The following is a 16,204-nucleotide window of genomic DNA, read 5'->3' as shown; positions in this document are numbered from 1 at the left end:
AAACAGTGCTTGTCTCTCCACAGCATGGCTCCTTGCTCCGATTTGACCTTTCTTTCTAAATTAATTTCTTTGGTGTTTAAAAAAATAACAAAAAATGCTGTGATTGATTTCATTCATAGAGCAATCTCTTTTAAAATAACCCTCTCCTTTAGACAAAAAAACAAAATCAGTTTTGGCTAGAATAGTTATCTGCTAAAGGAAGTCTGAATAAATTGAGCCTAAGAAAGGCTTAGGTAAAGGTTAAACCCTGACTTTTCACAAGCTTTTATGAGAAATTGGGGCTGCTGTGGGTTGCAGATTTTGACTTTATGTAGGGCTGCAAATACCTGCTGACAGCACAGAGGCCTCCCTCTGCTATAAAGTCATGAATTGTCACAGTAAAAGTCTAGTTTTTAGAAAAAAGCCAAAGCCTAATGGTTAAACTCTTATTATTCAGCTGTGTGTTACCCTGACAGCTTTATGTATTAGTGAAAAAAGAGAAACCAGGGCATAAACTTTGGATTGATTTTTTTCTCTGACTGAGGAAAACAGCTTTGCTGGTTGTTTGATTTTTAATTAAAAACTCTGATTGAAATGAGATTTTCAAGCCCACACAATTTTACTGCAAGTGCTATGTCTCATTTTTCCAAATGACCTGTCCATTTGTTGCATAGTGATAGGATGTGTGCTCCTGAACACCTAAAGGAATGTTAGCTCAGGTTGCTTTTACTCAAAAAAATAGGGACAGTCAATGTCAAAGGCAGTAATGTTACTAAAATATTGGCAAGATATATTTTAAATAGTGTATAAAGAAACAGTAATATTTTCTATATTTTTTCCTCCCTGAATGAGTCACTACTCTTGGTCCTAAATGCTTCTGTCTTAGCCAGCAGAAGGTTTTTTATTGACACTGAATTGAATCTCAGAGTTCAGAGGCTGGAGCACACCAGAGAGTGACATTTCATGTAACAGGAGAAACAGTTGCTTTCCTGTCATGCCCCTAGATAAGATGAAGTTGATTTTTACCTCTTTTAACGCAGATTTCCTTTTAAAACTGATGAGCATGCAATCTGGGCAGGTGGCATTTGCATGCGTCTTTCAGTGCACTGCGAAATAAAACCAGACTCTTAATGTATCAGGTTTTTTCAGTCTTTGGCAAAGTTGTAAATGCAGCTGGAAAAGCAAGATATTTTTGTGTGGCATCAGGAGTCTTGTACGTGATGATGTGTAACACAGCTAGTGAGAGGCACAGTGCTGCTGGCTGGCAAGCATATGCTCTGGTTTCTGCTCTGCTGCTGGCTGCACTTGCTTGAGGTTTTTTTCCCTCTTTTCCTTCCCATTCCCCATATTTTTAATTCTTTTGTAATTATGATGGAATGGAATGAAACGTGTTTTCATCCAAACAATGGTTTGGCAGTGTCAGAGTTCATGCCAGCACAAGAGAGCATGTTGTGACCACAGGAACAGTCTTCAAACTTTGCATCATCTCTGCTGGACTTAATCTCTTCTTTGGGCTGGAGGACACCTCAGCTGTGCAGGATCCTGCCACTTTGTCACATCCCCCAGTGCTCCACATCCATGTCCTGGAGCCAGGGTGCTGCTCACAGCCCTACTGCTGCCAGCTCTCCTGTCCTACAGCAGCTGCTGTAGGAGGCCAGTATCATGGGGCAGCTGCTGGGTGCCAACAGGAAGGGATTTTGTAAATTTGCAATTATTTAATGCAAAAACTGAGGCTTGCCACAAGGACAAATCCCTGAGTTTCCTTCCACTGGTGCAAATGCAGTTTTGTCAGTCTCCATGGCAGTGTCAGGGACTGGTCTTTTCTTTCCTCTATCTTACAAGCAGTGAAGGAAATCACCCAAAGCTGTGCACCCAAGGGCTGTGCAGAGAGGCCATTTCTTCCTCCATTAGCCCAAAAAAGGAAGTTTCTGGGCTTGTGTGCATGTGATTTCAGTTTTGTAAAGCCTCCCAGCTCCCTCCTTCATACTCAATACTCATGGTTGAGTTCTGCAGCTGCTGGTTCAGCCCCTTTGCCTGGGCTCAGTTCCCTGGCTGCTCTGCTCCTGACCCCCACCACACCAAGGGATTTCTCCTGCTCCACAGGAGTAGTTCATTTTGAGTTTTCAGTGTGTGTCCTGCCTACAATATACAGGAAGGCAGGTGAGAAAGCAAAGCTGTGCAGACAAAAATCCACCCTGAAAAATCCGCCCTGAAAGCATGAGCCATAAATAAAGCACACAGAGAGGGAATTTTCTTTCTTCAATTTAATTCAAGTTACTTAGAAAAATAATCAGGCTTGAATGGCTTTTTTAAGGAAAGATTCATGAGCAGTTCACACTTGTGTTGGCAATGTATAATTTATCTTTTTTCTTTATTAACAGTATATTTAAGTATGAGGAGATACTTTTCTACAACAAGCCTTCTACTGCATACAAATAGGTTAAAAAAAAAATCCAACCCCACATTGATGTTAAATTATTCGTACACATTGTATTGTGCATGCATGTAAGAAATAACACTCTCTGTAACAAGAGTAATAGTAAGGACAGTCCCTTTTTGTACCTGAAAAGTGCAGCAGACTACAGTGAAACCCTAAAACATTTGGGGTCAACTTACTTCTAAAAGCACTTCTGCTCGTGGATTATTTATTTCACTTGTCTTACACAGCGCATGGTTCAGGCAGTTAGCACATTTCTGTCATCATGGATATGAAGAGGCTAAAGCACGGACTGAGCCGGGTTTGGGGCACATCCCAGCAGCCAGAAGTCACCACCACGTTCAGACGGGCCAAATCCAGCCTGCACTCCAGGTTAAGGTGCCTGGGGCCATCTGGGGGGATGACCCCTGGGCTGTGGGTGTAGTGCCAAGTACAGAGCCAGCAGTACTGCAGAGCTCAGCAACGGCCCTGCCCAAAGGATAGGGAGGCTTCTGCTGCTCAGAGATGAGGATCACTGCTCCAGCAGCTTTCAGCGGGCTGGGGACAGAGGTGGGGAGCAGGAATTCCCCCCCTGGGTCCTCTCTGTGCTCATCACTACTGGACATAACTAATGCACACCCTTCTACAGCAGCAGCTTCCCGGGTGGCCCTTGCAGCCCCACAGGCACCTCTGTGTTTGACATTTGCTCCGTGCTGCACAGTTTGTCTCCCAGGATCAGCTGTGGCCACGGCAGAAATGGAGCCAGGAGAGAGGCAGAACCCAGGAGCAGACAGCCCCTCTTCTCCTCCAGCTGGGAAACCCAGTGAAGAGTCAGAGGGTAAAGCCAACCCCGATCCCTGGCTGCCCCTGGCTGCAGGTGGTGACTGACAGCTCACTGACATGAGCGTGAGCAACCCTGAATGTCCTCCTCCTGTGTGGCTGCAGTGGAAAGAGAGGGTTTTTTTTGGCTCAGACAAAACAGCACACCAAATAGACCAAAAGAAATGGCTATTCCTTAACATCTGTCATCCTGCTCTGAGCTGGTGAGGGCTTGCTGCTCACTGCACAGGACACCACCATACACAGCGTGTCAGCTGTTCATTTTAAACATAGATCTCAGCCCATTCACAGCACCTCCAAAGAGATAGAACACACTAAATAGCCAGGTTGTGGTAGTTTGGGATCAAGGTTTTTCAAAAGCAAGTGACTTCAAGCACCCACTGAAGCACACATAAAAGCCTTCTCAGTGCTGAGCATCCACCTGTAGAGCTACCCTCTGTGGGGAGCCAGAATTTGGGTAATCCAACCCTAAGCTGTTGCTAAAAATCCCGGCTGGAGCAACAGTCACCCCTCACATCTCCTGAAAGTGTTCTGCACCTAAAGCTTTTCTATCACAGCTCCCATGTAGAGGTTTGGTGTCTCCAAAGTTGTGAAACTACAGAGAATATTTCAGTGATGATGCCAGAGAAAAGTACAAAAAAGAAAGGGGGAAGCACACGCTGTTCTTTAAATATTTACTTTCTGAAGCAACTTTTGTCTTAAACAAAAAAAAAATCACATCATATTCTGTTGGATGGATTAACAGCTGAGAAAAAAAATTGGAAAAAAAACCCCAAAATATGAGCACTGTGGGATGCAAGACCAAACTAGCACACAAATAGCTTGTAGGAAGTATTGGGGGGGGAAAGGAGAACCTGCCTCACACACAGTTGCATTTTTAACATACAGCCATTGAACTGGAACATAAGAGAGCCAGGGTACACTGTGAGAGGCCCTTATAACAGCCCCACATACTCTAAATTAAACTGCTTTAAAGTCAAACAACAAGCAGCAATCAGCAATGGGTCAGGGATTCAGAGGGGTCAGACTCAGCCAGCCCCTTGCAGCCACTGGCCCAGTGCTCCAGGTTATAAACAGGGCCTGGGTTATGGAAACTGTGGCTCTTCCAGAATGGATAAGAGATTTATTTGTATGGTATGATAGAAAAAATAATGACCTGAATCCTGCCTAAGACCAAATCCAATTGTGAAAGGACTTTAGTTGCTGTTGGTTATGTTAATTTGTTTTTCAATGAGATTTATTCAGCAACTTACTTTATCACATAAAATGCAAACTGTTTTTCTTCTTCAACCACATCTGTGTCCTGGAAACTAATACAATCCAGTGAATATTACTGGCTACTGTACAATTTGACATTTTTCAGGATCTGGCTCTGATACTGTTGAAACAGCTCTGCTTTCAGCTGAGTTTATTTAATTCATCAGTCATTTTTGAAAGGGTTTGTTTTGATCCCCCCCCCTTTTTAAACATCTAGCAACTTAAAACCAGATTTTATATTTTCACAAGTGCCTCAATTTAGCCTCTGCCTCCTTTTGCCCACCAGCTGCCTGCTGTGGTAGCTACAGAGCATTCCCTCACCTGCATTCAGCTGAAGCAAACGTGGAGAGGTGTGACCTTCTGCTCCCACCAGCTGGCGAACAGATCCACACTGAAATCCCATTTTTCTTTGTTTATCTGCTGTGTATAGATTACTGTTTGCTTACCCAAAACAATCTGCCCTCCCCAAAAGCTGGTAAAACACAAAACAACTGCTACTGAGACACTCCCCTTAAGAAAAAGGTTGTGGCCTTACACTAGAGATGATTTATATGAATTTCTAACTCACTGGAACTTAACAGAATTCCTGTCAATGGCATTTGGTATCAACCAAAAAAAACTTCTTCTTTCTAGGAAAAAGCCATAAAACCAGCATGTAGGAAGATGAGACCTTTTGTATTGCCTTCCATGCTTAGAGATCAACATGAAGATGAGTGTTTCAATTTTCAAATGACATGCCCAAATTGTTTATAGCAACTTATCACGACCAGTGTCTCTTCAGCCAGTTTTGGTTGCTCATCTTAGATCAATCAGGGATGCACGACCTGAAGAGTATGGAGGTCCTCACAGCTCCATCCTGGACATGAATTAAGTCAATGACAATTGCTTTGGGCATTCAAAAAAAATCTCTTAAAGTCACTTTCCAAATGCTGATTCTTTTCTGATGGACCGACCATCCCCAATTATTTGGGCTGGGAGGCTTCAAATTCACGATACAGTGGGAGTGGTCATATTCTCACAAACTATTAAGACTTATAAAAGGTTCATGTTTCTTTCCTAGGAATCCATTCACATTCTTTCAGCCACGGGTTTAGATATCATGAATCTACCCACTCTGAATTACTTTTCTTTTTCAGGCCTAGAAAGATGGATTTTGTACTGGTATCGAGTGCCACATCACTTTCTAAAGAACTTATTTTCACCACTCTTCTCAAAGCTTGTGGTGGCCAGAACCATTCCATATTTACCTGCACAAAGGTAAAATGGAAAGAATAATTATTACCCAGAACAAGCTCAGTCAAGGAAAGCCCAAAACCAGACTCCTTTTGTCCATGTTATCTTATCTCTGCTGCTGAAGTGAAACCTACCAAGAGACAATAGTTTAAATAAGTATAAATACATTAATTAGAACTGGAGAATGGCAAGATCAATGAAATATCACCAGAACACAATTACAACATTTGTTTAAAGAGTGTAGCAGTATAATTCATTTCTACAGCTAGATCGTCACAATCCCGTTACCCTGCAAGAGAGCTGTCCTTTCTTACAGTTGATTTAAATAATTTTGACTGTGCTGCCTACGCAGCATCATTCAAAAAAAAGAAAAAAAAAAGAAAAAAAAGAAATATTAATTTACAAAATAACCCATTCTCCATATTGATTATGACAAATAAATCTTAATAAACAGCTTTCTCTCCCCTCTTTTCCCCCAAAACCCATCCCTCATTCCAATGTTCAGGTAGCTTGGCACTGGAAGGAATTAAACATTAAAAAATCAAGTTTGTAGACTTCATACAGCTGCGTTTGGTGCAAGGAGCTGATGTTCTGGAAGAACTCTGTGGTCATTTCATCAGTAGTTCTCGTAGACTTTGCATAGGTGGGGAATTTCAGGTAGTTGCCTACTCCCGCCAGCTGGAGAACGTAATTGGAATCCTCTTCGAGCGTTTCGTACTTCCCTATGAGGTCGTAGTGAATGTGGCAAGGGTGGCAGAGGGAGTACACAGTCTGCCAGTGCTCGTTGAAGGGCTCTTCTCTTTGGGTGTGTGGGTCGATGAGATACGCCACGAACTCCTCGAATTTCACGTCGTCGCCTTTCCGCAGCGCTTCCTGGGTTGCGTTTTTCCTCTGGCGCCTCACGATTTTGGTGCCGTATCGCTTGTGGAAAGAAGTGTTGTACTTCTGGGTGAACTTGTTCCTGTAGGCTGACACCAGTCTTTCAAAAGGCTCGCGAACGAAGAGGAACTTCATGTAGTTTTTCAAGCGGTGGTTGATCTCTGGGATGCTGTACTGGTTGAGGGTCTTCAGGTTCGAAGACACGTGGGCTTCGTTGGCCGGGATTTCCATCGGGTCGCTGTACTTGCCTCTTCCTGTCAAAACCATCATGACTCTCTTCCAGTTTGTGCAGGCCACTTTGGGGACGTAGCAATAGATCATTTCGTGGTCTTCATCCACAACCAGGTGCTTGAGATCGTTGGGGGTCAGCACACGGCGCTTCCTGCTGGACACGCTGTTGGCTCGGCACGTGTCTGTCACTTGGTCTCGTCTGATCTGATGAAGAACTGCTGTGTTGGACAACTGCAAAGGAAGCACAAGCACCAGTAGGTCACGGGCTGGGAAACTCCCAATGCCTTCTTTGCTTATGACACAAACTCACAGAAAAGCAGATCTTTCCCTGCATGGAATAATTCATTATGTAGCTGAGCACAACTGATACTATTCTTGAAGATGAGCTGTTTTTCTCTCCAAACTTCTTGATACACAACTGATTAAACGCTATTCACATAGAGAGCATCCAGAGCTTTGCTTTGCAAGACCACATGAAAGAGCACAAGTGCTTACACAGCATGGTGGCAAGTGTATTTACACAACCCTCATCCTGAAATGTGATCACTGCTTCTCTTAGGCCTGGGAAACCAATGTCACCTCCACTCTGCAGCCCAGCCCACAGCCCACGCAGTGCGGCACCTTTTGCTGCTGAGATGGGCTAGGAAGATACTGGAAAAATTTGACAAAATGGAAAACAGTGCATGTTCTTGTTACTGGTGTCTTTAGGTTAGAAAATCTAATAGCCACGGCTTGTTTCTTGGCTGTGACCTTGATATGGTTATACGGCTATGACCCAGAATAAATGAAGCTCATGGATATTCCTGCTACCCTCCAAGAGGAATACCCTCCAAGAGGAATTCATTCAGATGGGATGACCATGCAAGTGCAGGGCTCCTGGTGTTTGGTCATTCAGAGTGTCTCTGCATGGCACGGGGCTGCTGTGCAGCCCTATCCTCACTGCTACAAATATCTTATTACTTATTGAGAATAAACTGCATCAAAGCAACAGTGGGGAAGACTTCCAGTAATTGATTTTACTATTTTATTTTAATTTAGTATTTACATTTATTTAACATTCTTTACCTGTGAATTTCAAAGAGCCTTATGCTCAGGAATATTATTTAGCCTCAAAGACAAGAATTGACGGCAAGCATTGACCTTCCTACTTGTATAGCAAGGAGGTCTGAGATTCCTTCTTGGTATGCTGACTCTTTCAAAAGTATTTATCTTGTACCTTCTTGTTGAATTAACATGAATCACGAGGACCTGAAAAGAATGATTTGAGGCAATGTAGACTATACACCTGCTATGTGTGTTCCTTTGGTCATAGAGAGTCTTTCTGCCAGTATCCCAGACAAAACAGGACATGCCAGCCTAAACCCTTTGTCCTTGGAAAATGGTTTTTGCAACCAGCTTGGGAGTTAATACTGAACCTCCAGTTCCTGCAGTCACACATCAAATCTCTGCTTTCAATAGGACTTAGCCATGATTCATACTTAAAAAAAACCCAAAGAAAAAAAAAAAAAACACCAAAACCCAAAGAACAAGAAAAAGCCAAAACTCAAAGAACAGGATCCAAAATGAACTTCAGAGTCAGAACCCAAATGAAACTCCAAAATGGGACCAAGCCAGTGGTAGGATTTCTGAGCTTTGGAGAAAAAGGAAATAGAAACTGCATTGTTGCAGACAATAACTAAGAGCCCAAGCTTCATCCACCCAAGGGGCAGCAAAAGCTTTTGCAGCATGTGAGCAGCAGAGACTCTTCCTCTGTCTGGGCTGTGGTGGGTTGCACAGAAAGGTTTTCATGACCAACAGAGGGGCTGCAGCTCAGCTCTGGGCAGGAGGGCTTTATCTTCAAGAGAGTGTGTATGTGCTAAGCCTGGCACCGCTGTATTTTGCACAGTGCCACCCACCATTTCTCCTCTGAATTCCCTGATACTTTCCTCATCTCCTTTGCCCCTCTGTTCAGTAAAATGCTGGCTAGTGGTTAAAATGTGCAGTAGCCCAGTGCAGCTCTTTCAGACAGCTTGGCTTGTCTTTGTTGGTGTGTGGTATCCCCCTGGATACCTCCCAGGTGTACTTCAAGGGCAGTTTTATGTTAGAGTCAAAGAAATGAGAAGCCAGATGTGAAATAAGCTTCATGCTTCCTAGGAAATCTGACTGGCACAGAGTTTCCAAATTAGATGCTAGAAAGCAGTTCTCAGGGACCACACAGATTTTTTCAAGAAAATTGCTTTTTCTGTTAAAAAAAAAAATTAAAAATCCCTATTTCAATTTATGATGCCTTCAGAGCAAAACAGAAGTAATGGATCTCAACCAGTTGTATACTGGTTAGTTACCAGTCAATAATTTTCAAAGAACTAAACAAAACCTTATGCAAACACACAGACATACAAATTCTCCTTTGCAGCAGATAAAAAGTTGAAATCCCTCCTCCTGCAGATTTTCATCAAAAATCATATAGCACAGGAGTGCTGTTTGCCCTAGGTTTTAGAGTTAAAAAAACCCAAAAAAACCAAAACAAAAACAAAAACACCTGAATATATTGCTACATTATAATATGTTAATGCACTGTATTTGATTTTCTGGTTCTGCTCTTAGGATAAATACAGAATTAAGTGAATAAGAGTCTATGGTCTGTATTAGATAAAAGGTCAGATTTGATAATCTAATGGTTGCTTCAGACCCTAACCTGCAGATGAATCTTTGTAGAGCTGTGCTTTGCTCCTGATTTCATTCCTGCATCAATAGGCCAAGCACTTCTTCCCCATACATTAACATTAATGAGATTTTCAGACATACAGAATAAGGGAAAAAAACCCCGTAGCCTTAGTATTTGCAATTACCAGTGAGTTTGTACTACATTAAATTCATTTAGAAGATTACACTTGTGCATTTTCAAGTGGTACTTCCCTCTTGCTCTTTTTAACATGGAAAAAAAAAATAAAAACAAAGAAATGACATAAAAGCTACATTTAGTAAGTATCCAGCCACACCCCAGGGTGAGCTGTGCATGTGCTCTGGCCTGCCTGGGGGCACACAGAATGAATATCAAATAACAATGGCACAGCAGAAGGGCATACCAATGACAGCACCCCTTGGTAGGGCTGGTGGACCAAGCGACACCTAGGAAACTGAAAGCTCGACTTCCTTTTTATTTTAGCCTGCTGACTTCTGTTCACTAAAACAAAACAAACAAACAAAACAAAACAAAAAACAAACAAGAAGACCAAAAAAACCCCAAAAAACCTTCAAAAAAACCCCCAAAAAACAACAAAACCCACACCAAAACCAAGCAAACAAAAACCCAAAAAAATCCCCCAAAAACAAACAACAACAAGCCAATCTAGTGACTGTCTTAGAAGGTATCAAAGCCCATTTCTTCTGCAGCTGCCTAACACCTGATGCAGCCTGGAGGAGATGCCCTACTTGCTGTCCCCAGAGCTGGAGTCCTGCGGGCTGTCCCCAGGGTTGGATGGGAACAGCCCCCTTGCTGAAGGAGTGGCTGCTAACAAAGCCACACCAGCCTTGCTCTAATGGAAGGTCAGGTAAGGCACCCGAGAGCCTTTAATGGAATCCTGGAAGAACCACCATCCTTTGCACAGAGGACACGCTCTGTGGCCCCTGGAGTCTACAGCACCACAGAAGGTAATCACAAGACATTTTTGATTTAGTACTTTGAAACTATACACTGAGTTAGCTGATGGTAATACGGTTCCTTTTCATTGAAAGTTACAGGCAAGGCTTTTAAGCCACATAACAATTTCACTCCTGAAGCTGGTGAGGGGAACTAGGGAAACAGTAAGTTTAAATGAGACTGGGAATACATTTGTTTACATCTTATTTACGTGAACAAATGTTTACATTCGTTTAAACTTATATTTGTTTAAACTATTTCCACTTGGCCAGGGTAAAAGTGCAAATGTGCTCACAGCTAATGAGGAAAATACACCCCACAAATTTAAGCAGCCAGAGAGAAGATCCAAGAAACAGGTATCTTTAAACCCATGGATAGTGAAGGACTAGACACACAATTAGAGTCATGGACTGTCTTCCCCCAAAGCTGTGATAGATACGGCTGCAACAGAGCTGTGGTGTGAGTGTGCAGCCTGGACACTGATGGCTCATAACCAGAGGTCCCTGCTGCCTCCTCTGTTCTAGAAACCACAGCAAGCAAAGGCCTCAATCCACTTTGGGAGAGGACACTTGTAGGCCTTTGTGCAGATTACCCTGAGAGCAGTGTGGGGATGGTGATAAAATCAATGCTCGGGTGTGTGTCCTCTTGACACTTCAACTTGGACTTCATCAGGGCATTAAAGGTTTTGGGAAGACATCTGATAAAAGCAGCTGTTCTTCCTTGAAAGGACTGACACCAGAGATGCACTTAATCATGTTTTTGTTTTCCTGTAGAAGTCGTAAAGGGGGACAGAGTAGAAGGGCTTGTCAAGATCAAAGCTTTCCTTCCTTTTCTGATGCAGCAACCAAGTTGAACAGCGAAGCAACACGAGCAGCGGGAGACTTCTAAGCTCAGTGCCATTAAAAGGAGAAAAAGAAAAAAGTAGTCTGGGGACAGTCTGAGCCCAGAAGCTTCTCATCTCCATCAGTCCCGAAGTACCAAGAAGGGAGGAAAGTCCAGCACACTCTGCTCATGTGGATGTCCTGTGTTCCGTGGCAGGTGGTGGGGTGTGTGTGCAGGAGAAGAGCACTAGAGAAGATACTGAGCAGAAATGCATACGCTGACCAACTGGCAGTCATCAACTCATTGCAGGCAAAGGTCACTCAAGGTAAACCAGAGTAATGAGATGGGAGGTATTTCCTTCTGGTTACTTAGGCACAGCAGGATAAAGTAATCTTTGAAGACCTTTGCAAGCTTGATGGCCAAGCAGCAAGTACAGATTTAAACACAGGGGATTTTTTTTTCCTGAATATAGTAGTGTACTGAAAACTAGGTTGCAGAGATCAATTCAATTCATAGGTACCTGCACTGAAAGCAGTTTTTTAAATAGAAGGATGGAAATACTGAAATGTCACTCAAAAAGCCCAATAATTACATTCTGTCTCACTATAACAATTATGGTGGAAAGCAGCACTCTCCACATTTACCAGGCAGAGTCTTGTTTGTTTCTACTGCTTTGCCTGCAGCTAGTTCTGTATTCCTGTACCCAGCCTATGCTGGGACTGCTAACATGACATTCGATCATGGCAGACTGAAGGGCAAAATTATCCAAATTAGTTTAGCATGGAATAAAGAGGATAAATATTGTGAATGACATTTGCAGGCCCATTCCTTGCTACGCTGGATTTTCTCTTCAATTTTGCATTGATGAAGCCTTTGCATCTGCCTTTAATTCTTCAGCTACCTTCGTGTTTGGAGGTTTGGTTCGTGTCCTATGCTAGAACTGTGCAAGCTGCTGCAGAGTTCCCCTCATCTGTGGTCCATCGATTAAAAAACAGCTGACACCCAGCTGGGTCTATCCAGCCCTGTTAAAACCAGAGCTCATCTCCACCAGATTCTTCTTAATAGTATTTGTTCAGAAGGGGTGTGTGTAGCAGTCTCAGAACTCACAGAAAAAAAGGTCTTAAAGTGAGAACTGTCAGACTAACTATAGGTGGCACTAATGGTCCTGGTTGTGTGACACCCAGAGAGAGCTGTCTGAAATCTCAGTTATCATCAGCTCTCCTTCCCCAGCCCATCAATTACACCATCTGAGTTCTAGGACGGTGTTCCTTATACAACATGCAAAATGTTTTTCAGTATTGCTTTTGTTTTCCCAGATGCTAAAAGGGTGGGGGATTTTTGAGCATGAGGTTACTTGCAAGTATGTTTCCAGTCCTGTTTTTCACATGAGAGGTGTGAATAAGATTCTTGCAACCTTGATGGGAAAGCCTTGAAGTTACAAACATGGTTTAGACTATTTTAAGATTTGGATTTAACAACTTGCATCCATAACTACCCAACTTAGTGTATATATGTGCTATACACCAACTTCTGGATTGTATTCTTAAAAATGTTCAGCATTAGACAATAATGGGGAACCAGCAATTTTTCATACTTGACAGTCCAGGCATTTCTTAAATCATCACAAATAATTACTACTCTGTGCAGAGTTCTACAGATGACAGACAATTGTAGCTGTGTAAATCAAAACACTGTATCTAAAAGAACATTATTTTTGATAAAGGGATTTTATTAAACTGACCTGAACTGCAGCACTTTTTTTAAAAGGAATAGCTTTGCAACTTCTCATACTTGGATTTACTTCACGTTTCATTGCATATTTTTTTTGTCTAAACTTTCTCAAAAACTTCAAGCACTCAAATGAGGAGCACACCAAAAACTAATACTCATTCAGAGCAAGTACATTGTGTGTCCTGGAGGTGGAAATACTTATCATCTTCCCTGAAAACTTGTGGACAGACAAATAGAATATGAATTTACTGTGAAAGTGTGAGTGGCTGGAAAATAGAAGATAAAACTAATATTAACTTAGGAGTGTTTTTACCAAGGGAGAACATTTTAGGAGCAAATTATATCCTCTGAAGGAAACTCTTGAAATATTACAAAGCTGTCTTATTTTCTCCGTTTCATGCATTGAACCTACTGCCTTATGGAGAAGATTAGGCTGAATATGCTTTTCTCCCCCAATTCTTTGTAATACAAACCAAGATAACCACGCAATTTTCAGTTCCCACTGCAGAGAATGCACCAGGGCTATGAAAAGAAGGATCAAAGCTCTTGAAAGTAAATACAGTCATACACAGTAGCTGCTAATACTGTGTTGCCAAAAATCCTGAATTGCTTCATACATTTTCTCCTTCTTCCTGTGCATGTCCCCGACTTTGTCCGTGTGTGCCTGTGTGCACTCAGAGAAGGTACAGCACAGAAGGGTGGCATAATTCAGCATTACTGTGGGCACTGTGGATTCAAAATCTTGAAAAATCAGACACTGACACCGAATGGCACAGCTGTATATGAAAAGCAGCTTTTTAATCAGTCTAAAACTCTGTCACACATAAGATATGGATGCAGGAAGAAAAGAGCCAGCTCCCTTCCAATGCCACCTTCTCCCGTATAATGCCAAATACCTTGGGAAGCCATTCCCATTCTCCCTAATAGGAACTGTTTGGTATCAGGACTCATACCATACACAGGGTTTGGGGCTAGTAAATAAATGCATACATCTTGTAAAGTGTCTCCTCGGAACAAGGAGAGGGAGAAGTTGGAAGCTCCCAGGAAGATGAGGCAGAAAGAACCTATGGCCTGGCCATATCCAGGGTGAAGGATGTGCTATGTGCTACGCCTGTTGCTGTTCTGAAGCTCTGGGGAAATATTACAAACACAGGGCAGGCAAATCTGAAGTGACTGAGTTTTAGTGCAATACATGCAAGAGGTAAGAAATCCACAAGGAGGGCTGGAGAAGCCTTGAGCTGGGAACACTTAAAGGGAGCAATCTTCACGCTGGTGGGTTTACTGGGATTTAATTTATGGAATACGAGTTTGGAGCTTCGTGTTGCATGTACAAAGAGCATTCTGCACTCTTGCCAGGCAGCCGAATAAAAGAAGAGGGAGAAGGGGAATATATGGTCAATCCTTTTTTTTTTTTTTTTTTTTTTTTTTTAAATTCTGTCACAACAAGAAGAAATAAATGAAACTCCAGGCTGGGACCTCAGCAGCCGTGGTGGGGTGAGGGCGATGGAGCTGTGCTGTCTCCCAGGGCAGAGGCTCTGTGGTGGGACCTGAGCTCTCTGCTCTCTGCCCCTCTGCCATGGAAGGATGGCCCCTGATCAATCTGTTTGCTCCTGGCTCAGTGCACTGAGTTTTAAGTGCACTGTTCACACATGAAAAAGCTGAAAGGTCTGGCTATTGTATGAATATAATTTTGAAATGAAAACTCTTGGTCCTTTGCTCTCCAGTACACACACACACACACAGAGACATGCACACATCTGATGGCTGGGGCTGAGCTTGTGCTCTCCAGACCTGTGTGTGGAGCCTGTGACACACAGGGACACAACCACTCTCTTTCTAACCCTCCTTTCCCAAGGACACACTGCTGTTGCCCACAGATGCTTGCAGAACTGTCTCCAGGTCACCAGGGACTGCAGACAGGGCCAAAGAGGCTTCTACTTTTTATCTCACAACTGCCAGGTTACAGCTGGGACATAGATGAGACAGGAATTGTGACAACCCAAACTCAGGGACAAGCACATGGGTTGGGAAGCTGAAAGCCAAGTGAGTGACCTGCAGCTGCTCCACTCTGCTGTTACATCTTTGCTGTGGGAGCTGTAGATATGATTTTCAAGGAAAGGCTTGAGAATTGATTAGGAAAAGGCATGCCATGGACATCAGCAAATGATGCACAAGGAGGAGCACTGGGCTGGGGATACATGGAGTCAGCCAGGGTGGAGCTGAGAGTAGCCCTTAAAAAACAGAAACAACACTTTAACATAGCTGGCATCTAGGAGACAATGGAAAAAATGACATTTGTTTCTCTGTTGCAAGGAGTTGTGGTTGCAGGGGTGAGATAAACTGGGTGGAGTGGGAAAACAGGATAGAGCAGATACGTAAATACAAAAATACATAAGAAATTCCATGAGGAGGAAAGGAATAATTTGGACTCAGTTTGGTTAGGACAAGTAGTAACAGGGCTAGAAAAGAGAGACTCAGATACAGGATAAATCCCATCAGAAAGGTATGATACATGTGTGTTAAAACAGAATGAGGAGTGCCCAGCACTGAGAACATCCATCTGCCCAAGAAGGGAGAAGGACTCAAATTACCCCACCACACAGGCAGGTGTTGTCTTGCAGGTCCTTCAAGCTTTGCAAATGTGGGATGGTGGCTTCTGTGAGCTCAGCTCACTGTCATAAACCTCAGTATTCCACACACTCCAGGAGCAAGGCAAACACTGCAGAGCCATACAGGCAGGGGCCAGTCAGTGCTGGGAATGAAACCTCCCTGAGGAAAAGGCAACACCATCCAGCTCCAGGGTGGGAAGAGACCAGACAGGAACTCAGACAGAAACCATGTGAAACTGTGGACAGGATGTGGGGAGGAGATGCAGGAGGTCTGAAAGCCTGGAGTTGCCTGGGTCACATGTGCCCTGCTCCCCCTAGCAGCTCTGACCCGACAGCCAACATTTCTGGATTTCTCAGTAACACTAATCCTCCTTCTGTACCTCCGGGCTGCAGCTTAGGTGTCACACAGTCGAGTAGAAGTACTTATTTTTTTTCTCAGCAGGATATCTGCTATTTTAAGCGAATACAATTTACTCGGTCCCATGCTAAATTAGGGTAATATGTTTCCAATTTTTAACTCAGTGTGCAGCACACCAATATTGCTCCAGAGCTTTTGAAACCCAAATAGGAGAAACCAGAGAGAGCTGC

The 16,204-nt window shown here is 43.1% G+C and overlaps 1 protein-coding gene across 1 annotated transcript in view; it reads right to left on the bottom strand.

The window, feature by feature from the left end:
* Positions 1–6,198: 6,198 nt before the first annotated feature.
* The window catches only part of CHST11 (carbohydrate sulfotransferase 11), a 158,159-nt gene continuing 148,153 nt past the window's right edge, over positions 6,199–16,204 (bottom strand). Inside the window, exon 3 of the mRNA XM_066319959.1 lies at positions 6,199–7,066. Coding sequence (XP_066176056.1) covers positions 6,227–7,066 — 840 coding nt within the window. The 3' untranslated portion in view covers positions 6,199–6,226. The remainder of the gene's footprint in view (positions 7,067–16,204) is intronic.

The sequence above is a fragment of the Sylvia atricapilla genome, chromosome 5, assembly GCF_009819655.1.
Source record: "Sylvia atricapilla isolate bSylAtr1 chromosome 5, bSylAtr1.pri, whole genome shotgun sequence".
Classification (NCBI taxonomy): domain Eukaryota; kingdom Metazoa; phylum Chordata; class Aves; order Passeriformes; family Sylviidae; genus Sylvia; species Sylvia atricapilla.
Note: the sequence above shows the minus strand (reverse complement) of the source record. Positions and strands in the feature narration are given on the sequence as shown.